Here is a 15,272-nt window from a genome sequence, read left to right on the forward strand (position 1 = left end):
TCTCACCAAGCTGAGTGGTGCGGTCGACACGCTGGAGGGCAGGGATGCCACCCAGAGGGACCCTGGCAGCCTCGAGAGGTGGGTCTGTGCGAACCTCCTGATGTTCAACAAGGCCAAGCGCAGGGTCCTGCACCTGGGTCGGGGCAACCCCCGGTGTCCGTACAGGCTGGGCAGGGAATGGGCTGAGAGCAGCCCTGAGGAGAAGGGCTTGGAGGTGCCGGTGGACAAAAAGCTCAACGTGGCCCAACAACGTGCGCTTGCAGCCCAGAAAGCCAACTGTGTCCTGGGCTGCACGGAAAGCAGCGCGGCCGGCAGGTCGGAGGAGGCGACTGTCCCCCTGCCCGGCCCTTGTGAGCCCCCCGCAGCGCTGCGTCCAGCCCTGGGACCCAGCACGAGAAGGACACGGGCCTGTGGGGGCGAGTCCAGAGGAGGCCACAAAGGTGGTCGAGGGGCTGGAGCTCCGCTGCTGTGAGGACAAGGCTGAGAGAGCTGGGGTGGGTCAGCCTGGAGAAGAGAGGGCTCAGGGGAGACCTTGCAGCTGCCCCCCGGTACCTAACGGGGGCCTGTGAGAAAGGTGGGGACAGACTTTTTAGTAGGTCCCCTATTTAGATTAGGTTATTAGGTTTATAATTTAGATTAGATATTAGGAAAACATTCTTCACAGCGAGGGTGGCGAGGCACTGGCGCAGGCTGCCCAGAGAAGCTGTGATGTCCCATCCCTGGCAGTGCTCAAGGCCAGGCTGGATGGGTTTGAGCAACCTGGTCTAGGGGAAGGTGTCCCTGCCCATGGCAGGGGGGATGGACCTAGAAGATCTTTAAGGTCTCTTCTGGCCCGAACCATGCCATGATTCTATGAATCTAAGTTTCATCCTAAAATGACTCTTTGCATTCCAGTTATAATAAATAACAATGCATACATACAATGAATCATAGATATTTATAATGGGAAATACTAATAAAGAATTGACCCCAACTCCATGATCAGCTGTGTTCTAATGCAGGATACAAATGGATTACTTGTATTACATTGAGAAACACAAAGAAAATCAGAAGGTTGTTACCTTATTAATACAAAATTCAAGCACCTGAATGCATAATTAACTGAAAACATTAATGGATTCATCTTTAGCATCCAAAGAATTTCTTAAATTGTCTTTTAGAAATTCTTCCGTCACTCTGAAGAGTTCTCTTCACTGCAAGTTAATACTTTGAGGTTAGAAAACACTAATATTGATATAAAAGCCAATATATGAAAATGGCACAGAATAACTGCAAAATGCTATTAGCATATTTACATTTAAAGTTCCATTTATGTCTATAATTAAGCACATAAACAATCATAACTCTTGCATAAGATGACACAAAATTAAGTATACATTTAAAATATAAAACCAGAACAGAGTGCTGCCAGTGTTGCATGTGTTATGCACAAAGAGACAGGATGATAATGCTTAATACTACTATAAGATATATGAAAGTTGATTCCAGCAATTGCACTATTTCATAATACAAGCAATTTCAGTCTCAGACTCTGGCAGAAATACAGCGTGTGCAACATTTCATCATCTTATTTCAAATGAACTATAACATGATTATGTCTGTATTTTCACAGATAAAGCTGAACAAATCAAGGGACACTAGGTTTTAAATCATCCACATGTAGGGTTTATTGAACTATTTTTAAAAGAAAAAATGTAAACAAAATATTTTCCACCATGAAGTTTCTTTAGGCTCATTACAGTACTTATAATTTGTACTGATCTTGGTGGGTTTTGGGGTCATTCACACAGAAATAAGAGGCAAACAGACTTATTATAGGAAAATGAGAGAGAACTGCAAAACAGAAAAATTAGCCTTGTTCACAAAGCAATCAAATCTACTTTCAATTTTTTTTAATTGATTATGTCACAGTTTTTTATCTATGAGTTCTTGTAGTATCTTATCCTCCCTGTAACAGCAAAACCAGCAAATAACAAAGGGGGTGGGTGGGTACAAGAATGATAATTTTAATGAGACTGAATAAGTAAAAAAAGCTGGTGGATTCCCAGTACTGATGATGTTCCCCACTAAAGTATTTCCCTGCTCTGGAACTCTGCATGGCTTCCACTGAAGTCATGCTATTCTCCTGAATGGCAGGCTTCTTCACAGTATGTGCTGCTCATAAAGGTTTCTTTTCAAGAGATGATAATAGCAACCCTTAAATATAAATTGTACATATTAATACTGTAAATAATGCCTTGAAAAATTAATACAGAATAGAAGGGAGTTTTATTCCTGCTCCTCCCTGTACCAGACAGAGATGATTTTATCTACAGACCTTGGTCATAATGGCAGTCAGTAATAATTCTAAAAACCAAAACTATACAAAGATTGATTTCTTGCAGAATTTAGTAATTTAGTCTGTTAGCACTCTGATGTCCTTGTTTCCACAGGCATCACTACTCTGCCATAGTAGTAGCATACATATATAGCAAGACGTGATGTTACGTATAGTAGTAAAAATTATCTTGGTCTCATGTTACCCTTTGGTTACAGTTTACACTTGCCACACAAAGGGTAAAGAGAGAGAAGTGCTCCTCAGATACCAGACCATCCTTCTCGTACCACAGAAAATGCAGGCATACAATGCATACAAAACATATATTCATATTCATGAATCATATGAAAAGAGCAGAAAAAGCAAACGCATGCTGTTTGCCTACAAACCCACCCAACAAGAGCCAGTGCCATCTCTTCCAGAGACTGGCAAATGACCACCCAAGACATTCATTCAGTCGTGGTTTAGCACATCCTTCTGCAGATCGAGCAAGCCTCCAGGACTGGAACAAGTGCTTTGGTGGCGATGCATCCATGCAAAAACAACTGTGCAAACAGGGCTGACATTAGGGTTGGCATTTTTGCTCCTATTCCTGTGTATCCCTTCTTAACCCATTTTTTGTTTTCTTCACACATTACACCAAGGGATTCAAAAAGACCTATCAAACCTCAGCTTTAAATCATAAAAACTTGACTCTTCAAGTTGTCAGTCCTGTTGCAACAGCTTTCATTTTAGCCTGATTTTCAAAGGAAACTATGATTATGCAGATGGGTTGTCTATACAGAAGCACACATATTTATACTACAAAATTCTTCTAGAACTTCTGAATTCAAATCAATTCCATTAAAATGAGAGGTTAATAGCCTGAAAGAAACAAAGTTCCTACAACTTCGACAAAAACAGGCAGCAAAGAAAAATGCTACTGATATATTAACAACTTATGCAGGCAGCACAATCAATATCAGGCACTGGGGAACCCACCTGGGAGAACACCATCATGAATGTCTCTTCTGCAAGAAAGGCTTCATGTGTGCTATTGTTCAGAAACAAGAAAGTCCACAAGAAACAAGGCTTTACTAACATGCTGTTCAAAGAATTATTTATAATACAATATCCACAAGAAATCTAGCTTCGAATTTGTTAAACCATTTTTTCTTTAGAGATTTCTTTTTCCTTGCAGTCACATTGTCTGATTCTGATAGCTATATACACTTCACTAACTTTTTAGACACTGATATGCATTCTTCAACAATTCTCAGGAGTCTTGACTTTGTTTCCCTGCATTTTGTTCTTCTGTGTCTGCTTCAGTTCCCTTGGAGGGTAGAACATGCACCACAGTATGCGTTTCAATGACTTTTGTGCCCCAGGGGCTCGCAGGCTTGCCCATCTCTTTTTACAATAAATGCAAACAAACCACCAGTTAACAGACAGCTGCAACATCCTTCCAAAAGAACAACCTTTAAAAATATTGTCTCCTTGTCTGAACACAAGATATCCTCCTACCCTTCAAAATAAGTGACTGATTGATGGGTAGGCAAAAGCATTTGCTTTCACAGAATCAGACTGACATCAGTTTTCATGTTCTCTGATGTCTGAACAGTATCAAGCTGATCAGATTTGTAATTCTCCTGAAGCACATCAAACCAAGCAAAAAAACTGCAGTCCTTCCCTACATTGGACTTGTTGATTTGTCCAATATAAGTTAGTAACAAATTCAAGTATGATAAAAATGCACTGCATAAACTGCTTTTTACAGCTCCTGAAATACAGAAATCATCTAGCTTCCTACAGCTTCATTTGGCAAGAAGATAAGCACAGATCAGAAGAGAGCTGCAACTTACCCAGTTGTTATTTGCTTTTTAAATTCTTTTACGTTTTTAAACTGCCTGCTGCTCCAACCAAACAGTTAACCAAGAAGGCATCAGGCATTAATATTCAAGAAAATACATGAGTTCATACCCGAGTGCAACTGGCAACCACTGACCCTACAAACGGCTTTTCTTATGCTGCTAGTGACAGTAGCTTTTATAGCAGGGAGGAAACAGTTGGGAGAGTCTGCATCTGATCTTGCAAGAAAAGATGGCCGCAACAACTGCGTGCCTCAGTTATTTTGCAGTCACGTGCAATTTGAGATCACATGATTATGTACGCTATTCAACCCAGTTCTCACAGAAAGGATACACAACTGATGTATATGCATGTTGGATAATGCCCTTGCTAGACTCTGATGGCCAAGACTGTAATATAGGTTGTACTGAAGTACCTTGCTATTCTCCTTCCAGAAAAGTGAAGCATTTTAAAGGAAGTATCTGGCTGAGGACATAAAATCCATCCAGCAAAACTGTACAACATTTAGATCTGCAGAGAGATACTAATTATGTTTTCTTACGCTGCACATGCATAAGCCTTTTCTTGTTGATACTTGTCAGATCTACCACATAGTACAAGGAGAGAGCCTCTGCATCTTTCAAGACTTCCTGCTGAACTGACATAGAATGGGTATTTTAACTGAGAATAGCTCAATTCTGAAAACTATAATTTAAAATACATGATATTTTAATATTTTAAAGATACTTCAGTTTTATTCTTTTTTATAAAAGTAAAAACTTACCTCCACATACACTTACAATGACAGAAAATGAGATTCCCTTTCTCTCAGGAAACCATTTCAAAATAATATAGAATAGATTTGTAAATCTTGTTTAATCCAGTCTGTTTTCTACTGCCCCTGAAGTACTATATATGCTACACATGAAAGACTCATCAAGAAGAGCTTTTGCAACTGACTCACTAAATAAGCCTCAGTGCACAAAATAACATGCAACATACGTATTTGAGACGTTCCATATCAGGAAAATGACCAAACTCCTTAAAAATTTAAGAAACTCTCAAATGGTCTACAACCCTTTATGCATTTGAAACCTCGACAGTAAATGCCAAAAAGCTTAATAGTTTGCTTTAGTTGCTTCTCTAGTGTACATAAAGAAAGAGGTATGATCTTATGGTCTGGGTATGAAACTGGAAATCAAAATGTCTTAGGTAATGATTTGCCAAACCACACTACAGGAGCTAACCAAATCGTACCAGTCTTCACCCAGTACAATGGAGATAAATTAATTTACACTGAATTGATCAAATCTTTTCAGTTAACAAAGAATACATGAGTCATTCAGCTTCTGGGAGTGAGTTTCAGAAAGCAGTAAAGCCCATGTTTAGCTATGTGCTAAAACCAATTGAAATGGCATTGCTAGTTACTGAAAAACCCATGACTTCGGAATTTTTACTCCTGCACAATTTAGTCTTGCTAGAGAATGGTATCAGGTAAAAGAGAAACCAAAAGGACACTAGTAATTCTAAGAAATAGGTATCCAATTCTCCCTAGGCAAACAGAACTTGCACAACTTAATCTGTAAAAACTACATATATATTTGTAACATTATGCTGAAGTAAAACACAGGCTAGTGGTAAAAAAATGTATAAGCTGGCCAAGGCCACTGACCCATCCAAAAAAAAAAAATGTTAAAGGTAGAGAAATTTTAATAGGAAGTTACAGCTTACCAGCTTCTCAAATGACAGAAGCCTTGATATAAGTCTTGAGAAAGAAGACTGAAGTCTGTATGCATACTGGTCTGACAGTTTAATAGAATCAAGACATCTGAAGACGCACAGGCAGTAAAACCAGATAAAGTGCAAAAAGGAATCTGTAAACTATCAAAGAAAATATTACTATTGGCTTTACCCTAGTTTTTTAATAAATTAAACTCTCCACTTGGGTGTTTTTATACATTTTAGAATAAAAACTAACATTCAAAAAGACACTTCTGTTTTTTCAGGCCTCAAGTGACATGAGCGTTTTCTTTAAATCAACAGTCTAGCATTTATAGTAAAATAAATGGAGAAGGAAAAGTTAGCAGATGAACTCCTAAGGGATATTAAGTATATGCTGTCCTCACATATTCAAATCTGTTTGCTAGGCTTTTTATAGAAATATCTGCACATAAGCTTTCAAAGCAAAATTAATCATGCTTTCTAGCAAGCCATTATGAAAAAACACTACCATGAGAGAGAAAAACCAAAACACTGAAACACAGGGATCGCAAAACAGAGTCTAACTAGAAGACTATTATTTTAACATGATTTCTTCCCAATCTCTCATGCTTGCCATGCAATAATCACAATTAACTCCACATTCCTTGGAAAAAGTGAGCAATACATAAATGTCAACAAGTTATCAATTCTTAATCGATGAATTCCCTTCTCCTTCTTGCAAGAGGATGGCTACTTCTGGCATTTTTTGGAGAAAAGCTTTAATGTTGTTTGCCAAAATAGTCCTTTCATCTTCCATCGGCATCTGCAATCAACTGCTGCTTTGGTCAAAGGTCCAGCATTTTCTTTTAATTTTACTTTAAGAGAGGAGGCACAAACTCAGAGAAAAGAGTTGTAAGTCCTGCTGTTTCAAATTCCTTTTGTAGCTCATCCAGTGTTGAATATTCTTTGACTTCAAACGCCTGAAACCTACATTATAAAAGGGAAACTCATGAATATGCCTAGATTTGTCAGAATGTAATTATCGATTCTGTTAACTTTTCTATCCACAACAGTACTAAATTATACCTTTTATGCTGTGACTGTACTTTTGCCTCACACAGTATACTAATCATTTTCTCTTTGCATTTCTTTCCGCTTGAGTCCACATCTACCTTAGAAGTTTTCTGAAGAATCAAGTACTCCTAAACAACAAAAAAGAATAAAATATTAAATGTCACCTAGTATCTTCGAAGTTTAGTAAAATGCAAAAACCTATACGAAACTTACAGATTTTTTTCAGAACACAGGAATCAAACTTTGAAAGTGCCCATCCCAAAAAGCACATGACTATTTCTATTCATCAGCTTGAAGTTAAGTGCAGTCTTAACTGACCTATTGAACGTGAGTTTGAAAAACCAAAACATCCTCCTCCTATACCACCACAAATACCTGCCTAACGCAGCAGGAATTCCTAAGTACAGACAAGTTCAAAGCCCAGGTGTGTGCTAGGAGCACCACGTGGTCTAAGTCAAGGAAAGAGAGAGTAATGAGCTCACAATACGTCTGTTATTAATTTCTAATCATAAACGTTCTGTTTTCTAGGGCATTTGGGAAATACAGGAGACAACTTAGGCATATTACAGTCAGGGAACGCATGGAATACAAGAGTATAATCACAGTGGGAAGCAAAGCAATACAGGCCACAGATCTACAGGTATAACTGGTTTCTTTCTCACATAATACCTTGTTTTCCTTAAATACAAAATAAAGTTGTTGGGCCTTCCTACTCTTGTAATGATCAATGTGCTTCCAAAATTGTTAATCTTAGAAAAACACACACAGAATATTCAGACACATAGGTTTCAGTAGTAAATCAATAGAACTAGTCAACATTCATTGTTCCTGCACCTTAATGTTGCTCCTGTCGCCCTGAAGAAGAATCAATATTATCTTGCCCATGAACATCAGTCTTCCAGTCAGCCTTAGATCTGAAGCCCATTTTTCCACAGTTTTGACGTATTTTGCCTTTGCTCTCATGTGATCTAAATGCAAAAGGAGCATCCAGATATGATCCTCTGTACTTGCTCCTTTTGACAAAGTAGTTTTTTCATTGCAAACTGTTGCTGATTGCTTAATGACATCTTTAAGATGCTGCTGTATCCAAAGGATCAGATCATGTACCATGGGTTCAGAAAGATGCTTCTTTGCTTGTTCAAGTAATTTATCTTTCACATCCGTACATTGGGCTCTTGTAAGCTGGTCTGAGTTAACAGAAATATCTGGTAGAACTGATGGATAATTGACTGGTAAATGAAATAACAGCTTTAAAAGTACATCTGTATCCAGCAGTTCTTTCACGCCGATTTGAATTCTAAATGTGATTCCATGCGTCTCTGGAAAGTATCAAAAAATAACCATTAATAGTTTGCTCAAAGTTGAATACATATATATTATTAAGTCATGTTATTTTCTTCAGCAATTCAACTCAAATGACTACCATTCTGTATAAAATAAGGGGTGTGGGTTTTTTTGCAGGGTAGGGGGTTGCAACCAATGGCGCAGCTATACTTACAGGGAATCCTGAAATGAAACACTTCCATATCATACTTAGAAGGAAAGTTATTAACACGTTCTAAGAAGTATTCACACCTTTTGGCTCTTTCAAAGTCTAGACAGGCCAGTAATAAAGACCTGTCTCTCTCAGAAACACCTAAGCAGGCTTCTACAGCTCAACAGCAGGAGCAGGGACAACCAAAAATAGAGACTCTTCTGGATGGACTCAGCACTGCCCTAACTTTGCTCCCAGAGAAATGTGTAAGACTTCTAACATCAGTACCAGCACAAGGCAAATAGACTTGTACTGAGTATTTTTCAAGACAACCATTCAAAAGCAGTTCCACGCTGAAGAAAGACTTGGAAAAAAGAAAGTCAGATTCTTTGTCCCCTGCAGCTTTCGGAGAAAACATGCTTAATTATTTTCTGCAAACTTCTGTACATTTCAGAAGTTGGACTGGTGTAACGAAAACATTTCTGTTGCACATCTGACCCAAGACACTACATACATATATTTATACATGTATATACTTATATAAGTGCATGTGTATATAATCTGCATATCTACTCAAAACCTGTTGTTGGTCCACTTTAGAACAGAATTATTTCTGGATTGAAAAGGATGCATACATTATGCAGCAGGAAGGGGAAAAGACCACATCCTCCTGAGAAATCACATAATTAAAGATGCTGAATATGAAAGTTATTCCTGCAAGAAAGCCTTCTTGTCTAAAACATGTTTCACAGAAAAACAATACAAAACTTCATAAAGTAAAATGCCGGGACAAAGACCTAACGTACTTTTGCTCCTCTGCCATGAAGAAAAGAGGGCATTAGATAAAAGATTACCTTCTTCAGATGTTCTCTGCTTCACCCCTTTGATGCACTCCAAACATTTCACCCCTTTTCTTTAAAAAACTGCTAAAATGTCAGGTTGATTCATTCTATGAGGGCAGGAGAAGCCAGATTTGAAAGGCAGATTAGAGCAGAGCTGAGTTTCAGAGGAGCTCTTTTGAAGTGACTTGCCGCCTTCTCCCCCTACCTTATCTTACCTTCCTTTACATGACAGTCAGTTGAATTATGTTTGATTAGTATCACTGATGCCACTAACCAACCTCAGTGCTCTCTATGATTTTATATTTGAACCCTGCTAAATAAGTGAAAGAACCTAAAAGTGACTCGGACAGACAGAAGCACTTTAGAGAGCTTAGCCAAAGGCTTGCTTCCAAACCTCCTTCTTGGGTCATATGAAGAACTCTCTAGGTCACAGCAGTTACAAAATAAAATTAGCAAACGCTCCAAACCCAATAATCAAACCATAGCATTATTGTAAAGAAGTCTCCAAACATCTTCAAAACATCGCTAGTCAAATCAAGTGCCGAAAGCAGTGGATGCAAATCCAGTGAATTAAACGAAATTACACCCAATCAAGCCCACACCTAAAGGCACTGCGTGTCCAAGCCTTCCCTGCCAACAGGAGTTGGTCTCCAGTCTTCTAAGACCCTATGAAAGGTTCCAGACTACCTTTAAGGCAAGTTTATTCCTCAGAAACGCACCAGCTTGGAAGAGACCCCAGTCTTCACAGTATCCTTGCCTTCTGCTGTCCTGACAAACGTTTCTTATGGGGCACCAGCCACAACAGCTCCTCTGCATCACGCTAGGCTCGGTACACATAACCAGACGTAGAAGAAGAAAAGCCTGCACTATACCTCCTGGGACCCCCAGCACCCTCTTGGCCGTCACGGAGGGTCTCCACACACCTGAGCATCGCACCACACACAGCCAGTGCCTGACGAGCCATCTCCATCCAGCCGCCCCTTACCCAGGGCAGCCCCACCAGGTACGCGGCCAGCTGAAAGCCAACTGCATTTGGCCGAACGGTATTAACATTACTCTCTTCCTACCTGTGAATCACTTCATTTTAAACTATGTGGCCAAGAAATTGCACAGCCTCTAAATGAGCTGAAGAATACTACTCTATTGCCAGCTTAATTACGGTGACAGAAGAACATGTTACCTTTCTGATAATCCTCCTAGGATTTTTTCACTAGCTTGTCATAACAGATCTCACCAACTCAGAAGTAAGTGAGGGATAAACAGACAGGCCAACCTTGCCCCTTCGGCAAGGGCCTCCTGCTGCAGTGATCATATTCTTAAGCCTGCAACAATCTCACACCTTTCCCTGTGATGATGAACTAATCTGAAGGAAGCAGCGCAGCCTCACATCCCAAGGTGTATCACCCTGAGCCATCACAAAAAGCCCAGCCGTGCTCATTTACATCTGCTTCAGACTTACTTTTAAAGAGGAGACCCAGTTCAAAACATTTGTGAGGCTACAGCATCTAAAGTTTATTTAAACATTCCAGCGTCCATTTTCTGCACCAGCGCTGCAGACGGCTGGCAGAACAAAGAGCAAACCACCGTCGCCCTGCATAACGAGGCTCTAAAGAAATATTTCCTTTGTTTGCACACGCTACAAGATCTGAGTTGTCTTCACAGCAAAATGGTGATTATTTCTGAAATAAAGGGTTGGGTATGACCATTCTGCTGGCATTTAATGTGCTAATAAGACTAAACTCAATACATTTTAACTCATTTCCCCCCCCATAGCTGCATGCTTATCAGTATATTTAGCTCTAGCATACTTCAGATTTTTTCTTATGTTCCATGTCAACCAGACAGATATCCCCCTCCTCTCCTGCCCAAAGGCATTTTATGCGACACATGCAGTCTATTTTTAAATTCAGAAAATGGCACCTACTAAAGTACAAGCTTAGAATATATAAATATATTTTTATAGCAAGCTTGGTGAGCAAACCAGAGAAGAACAGATTAACAAATAAATTATAGATTTCTATCTGTAATGCTAATCTCTGTAAATAGATACATAAGGTAGAAAAAATATGCTGTAATTAGTTTATTTAAATTAATCAACACATTGGTTTTGATAAAAACATATTTTACATTCTGAATACTTCATTGTTAAATTCCAGAAAGCCAAAGTTTTTAGCATACCAAGAGATCTGCAAAAGCATTTTCTTACATTCCTCAAAACCATAAATCCCCGATGGCCTCCTTTTTGATCCTGGGGATCTACACGCAAATTACTCTTAATGTTATTAGAGATAGTATAACATAACAGTCTTGCTGGAAGTTACTTCTGTGCACTCTTTGTCAATGACAATGTATATGTTTTGAAGAGGTAAAGCAAACATAAGCTAATGAATACAGCAAAAATTAATTGTTTGCAAACTAAAGGATTCTGTAGCTGCAACATAAAAGAGAAGTAAACTCCCAAAGTATCAAAATTACCAGTAATCATTGTTGTAAATAATCTTTTTAATTCCAGCAAAAAAACAATGGAAATCAACCAGATATACATGATCCTAACATACCATGAACACAGCTTGGCTAAAGGCTATGCAAGGTCACATAACATCAACATAAATATATAATAGCCTGTTCCCATTGTGCACTTGTGGCACTTCACTTTATGTTCCAGGAAGGCTTCTAAGCCTTTTACATCCTGTTAACTTATGAACACGAAATTATTTTTCTATGTATGAAGCACAGAGAAGGATGCACGTATATTTCTCTAACAGATTTAGAGGAATGGATGTGCACATGCAATGTTCAGATATGTTCATATTTTTTATAATAAAGGTCTGTTAAGCCTGAATAAAGTATTCAAATTATATCTAAATAACATTCCAAGATTTTTTCACTTCAATAAAACTCAGTCAAAACATTTCATCAACTGTATTTTTAAAATACATCTCTAAATACCAATACAAAAATAAAATGGCAGAATTACAAGCCTACACTGGAGCAAAGGGCGTGTCGTGCAGATCTAGACACAAAACAATTCTGCTTTTTAGATTACCCCAGTTAACTGTGCTCCATGCAGACACTGCCTTCCTCCCTCTTGAGGCTGTCTACACACAAAGTCCTCTTTCCAAATAACCACTTGCTGTTCTGTACAAATCTATTTCAACAACTATTTTCAAATAAAAGTCTGAGGTTTATTCGACTAATTTCTTAGTAACTTTTTAAAGTGAGTCATTCAAGAGCAGCCACTTGTAATTTCACACCAAAGCAGCATGAAGTTATTTGTACAGAATCACAGAAAGGTCGAGGTTGGCAGGCACCTCTGGAGGTCATCTTGTCCAGCCTCAAGCAGGGCCACCTACAGCAGGCTGCCCAGGGCATCAGCCAGACAGCTTCTGAGTATCTCAGAGGATGGATACTCCACAGCCTCTCTGGGCAACCTGTTCCAGTGCTCGGTCACCCTGACAGTTCAAAAGCGTTTCCTTATGAATCCCAGTTCTTTTGGGCTGAATACATGCACAGCCAAAATCTGACAGCAGGCCACTGGATCCATTTTTACCAGTGTTCCCCAGGACTTTACTGCAGTCCAACCAGCGGGAAGCTGCTTGTCCTGTCCCTTACTCCACCAGGGAGCTGGGCAGCACGCTGCGAGAGCTCCCAGGACAACAGGGAGCAGGAATTGAAATGGAACACACACGTATTCCGTCTGTCTGCGTGTATGTATCTCCAACAAATACACAAAGCTGTCACATCTGGGGTAGGCGCCAAGTGAAATTTGCTTATGCTCTGGATCTGAACAGACACGCAACACACACGCATCCCACCTGACACTCCTTAAGCCCGATAGGAACTGCTGTTGTATGGTGGAACTACTGAGATTTATTCTCCCTCGCTGAAGGGACATCTTCACAGCACCGTGACAGCACGGACGAGTCAAAGTCACCTCTTAACATTATGTTCTGATCTGTGGCCGCCATGCCTCGTGCCGAGAACGTGGTGTACAGGCGTCTACACTCACTGTGTTCCCAGCCTACAGCATCCAGCAGGGGATGGCAGCCAACACTACAAACCTCCCCACCTTCCCGCCCGCAGCAAACACGCAAGATTGGCCTCAGTACCCCCTAAAACCGACAGCCACACACGTACGGCTGAAGCTGGAGACCCTTCGGCACGTCGCAAGGCCCAGCCTGTTACCTTACCCCGGAAAAAGTCAGAGATGAGCCAAGGCCTCTCACGCACGGCAACAGCTGCACCCCTACGAACTACTACAGCACAAATACCTGCTCGTTACACATGAGACGCAACTGCTTACTTCCCTACAGGGCACCAGCCCGCCCCCGGCGCTGCCCTTCGCCCACTGCGGGTTTTCTGCGCACGCTGCGAGCACCCGCCATCGGGAAGGTCGCTAGCTGTGAACGGGCAGCGCCCGCCGGGCCCCGTCCCCGCAGAGGCCAGCGGCACCGCCACACGGCGGGGCAGGGCGCGCTGCCGCCCACAGCAAGCGACGGAGGCGGCGCGGCCCCGGGCCGGAGCTCCCGCTGAGCGGCCCCGCAGCGCCTCCTCCCGGGGCCGGGCCGGGCAGCGCGGCGCCGCTCGGGCCGCAGCGGCGGGGCACGGCGGGAGGGCGGCCGGCTGAGGAGCTGCCGCCGCGCCGGGTCTCGCTGGGGCAGCGCGGCGACACCGTGTCGAGCGGGGCCACCCGCGGCTGTCGGCAGGGCAGCGCGGCCGCCTTCACCTGAGACCGCCAACACCTCGCAGGCGTCCGGCTCGCAGTAGATGGCGGCGAGAGCGGAGAGCTCTTCCAGCGCCAGCTCCGACATGGCCGCGGCCTGCGGGACGGGGCGGCGGCGGCGCCCCCTGCCGGCCACGGGGCGGCCACCCGGCCGGCGGGGCGCTGCCAGCCCGGCGGCGGCCTCGCCCAGCGCTGCCCCTCGGCCCGGGCAGGCGCGGCGGCGAGCGCCCCGGCAGGCTGCGAGGCAGCGAGCGGCGGCGGGCGGCAGCAGGGGCGGGGGCCTGCCTCCCTCGACGCCCAACAAAATGGCGGCGCGCTGAGGCGGCGGGCTCCGGCGCGGCCCGCTCCCTGCTGCCAGCTGCACCGCTTGGCGTGGCGGCCCCCTGGCCCGCGGGAGGGAGCGACCTGGTGGCCCTTAGGCTGTGGGCAGCCAACAGCACGGCCGCACACTCCCAGAGAAAGTTTTGCTAGAATATAAGTTCATACTTCTTGCATTCGGATGTTGTGGGTTTATAATCCCGTCAGCAGCCACCCGAGGCATTCTGCAGCCATGGCAGCACAAACGCCCAGGTGCAGTCACCTCAAAAGAAACACTCAGTGTCTCCCGTTATTGCAAAACCACTTTTTAAAAGCAAGGGATGGGCGGGTTACTTTTTCAGGAAAGCATGTCATGCTATTTTTAATCCCCCGAGTTCTGTTGAAATAACAAGAAACATGAGCGTGCGGAGCCAGGAATGAGGGAAATGCTGTGAAGGGCGGGAAGACAGGAGCTGTCAGCACTGCCAGGAGCCCCGTCCATGCCACTGTCAGGCGGCTTCAGCAGAAATTAGCCTTAAAAGTGCCTCATCCTATTATTAAGAACTTTCTTGCCCCTGGTCTTTCCCCTTCTCCTCATCCACTTTGCATATTCCATTTTACATGTTTAAATAAAAAAAAAAAGTCGATGTAAATGTCTTTTAAATTGACACTATCACAAGACACTGAGGTCCCTATGAATAAGTTACTGCACTCTGACATTTGGAAGTCATCAAATGAGACAGTATAATGTCAGCTTGATATTTTTCACGCTATGAAAATATCAGCTTCATGTCAAAGATCTAAATTCCATCTTAACGTAATAAATTTTCTTGTATTCGCAGACTAGTGAAAATGCTAAATATTTAAATTTGAAATGAACTTCCACAGTTACAATCTGGCCTTCATATTCCATTATTATTAAAGTGCAAGTCAAGATCTTATTTTCTCCCCCCCTTTTTTTTTTTATGATTTCTTCAAACATTGCAGTGTTTGATAGAATAACATTAGCCATATTCA

The 15,272-nt window shown here is 42.2% G+C and overlaps 1 protein-coding gene across 1 annotated transcript; it reads right to left on the reverse strand.

Annotated features, from left to right (window-relative positions):
* Positions 1-918: 918 nt before the first annotated feature.
* Positions 919-14,095, reverse strand: RWDD3 (RWD domain containing 3). The gene is made up of 4 exons (XM_055724886.1): positions 13,962-14,095; positions 7,754-8,238; positions 6,932-7,047; positions 919-6,832 (listed from the first exon to the last, which is right to left on the reverse strand). Exons 1-4 carry the CDS (start codon positions 14,044-14,046, stop codon positions 6,718-6,720), a joined length of 801 nt encoding a protein of 266 aa, XP_055580861.1. The 5' UTR covers positions 14,047-14,095; the 3' UTR covers positions 919-6,717.
* Between the last annotated feature and the right edge of the window lie 1,177 nt (positions 14,096-15,272).

This window comes from Falco cherrug, chromosome 12 (genome assembly GCF_023634085.1).
Source record: "Falco cherrug isolate bFalChe1 chromosome 12, bFalChe1.pri, whole genome shotgun sequence".
NCBI lineage: Eukaryota > Metazoa > Chordata > Aves > Falconiformes > Falconidae > Falco > Falco cherrug.

Coding starts and splice junctions, on each gene's coding strand:
- RWDD3 (XM_055724886.1), bottom strand. CDS start 14,046: ATGTCGGAGCTGGCGCTGGAAGAGCTCTCCGCTCTCGCCGCCATCTAC. Junction 7,048..7,753: donor GCGACAGGAGCAACATTAAG/GTGCAGGAACAA, acceptor TTTGTTGTTTAG/GAGTACTTGATTCTTCAGAA. Junction 6,833..6,931: donor GTACAGTCACAGCATAAAAG/GTATAATTTAGT, acceptor TTTATAATGTAG/GTTTCAGGCGTTTGAAGTCA.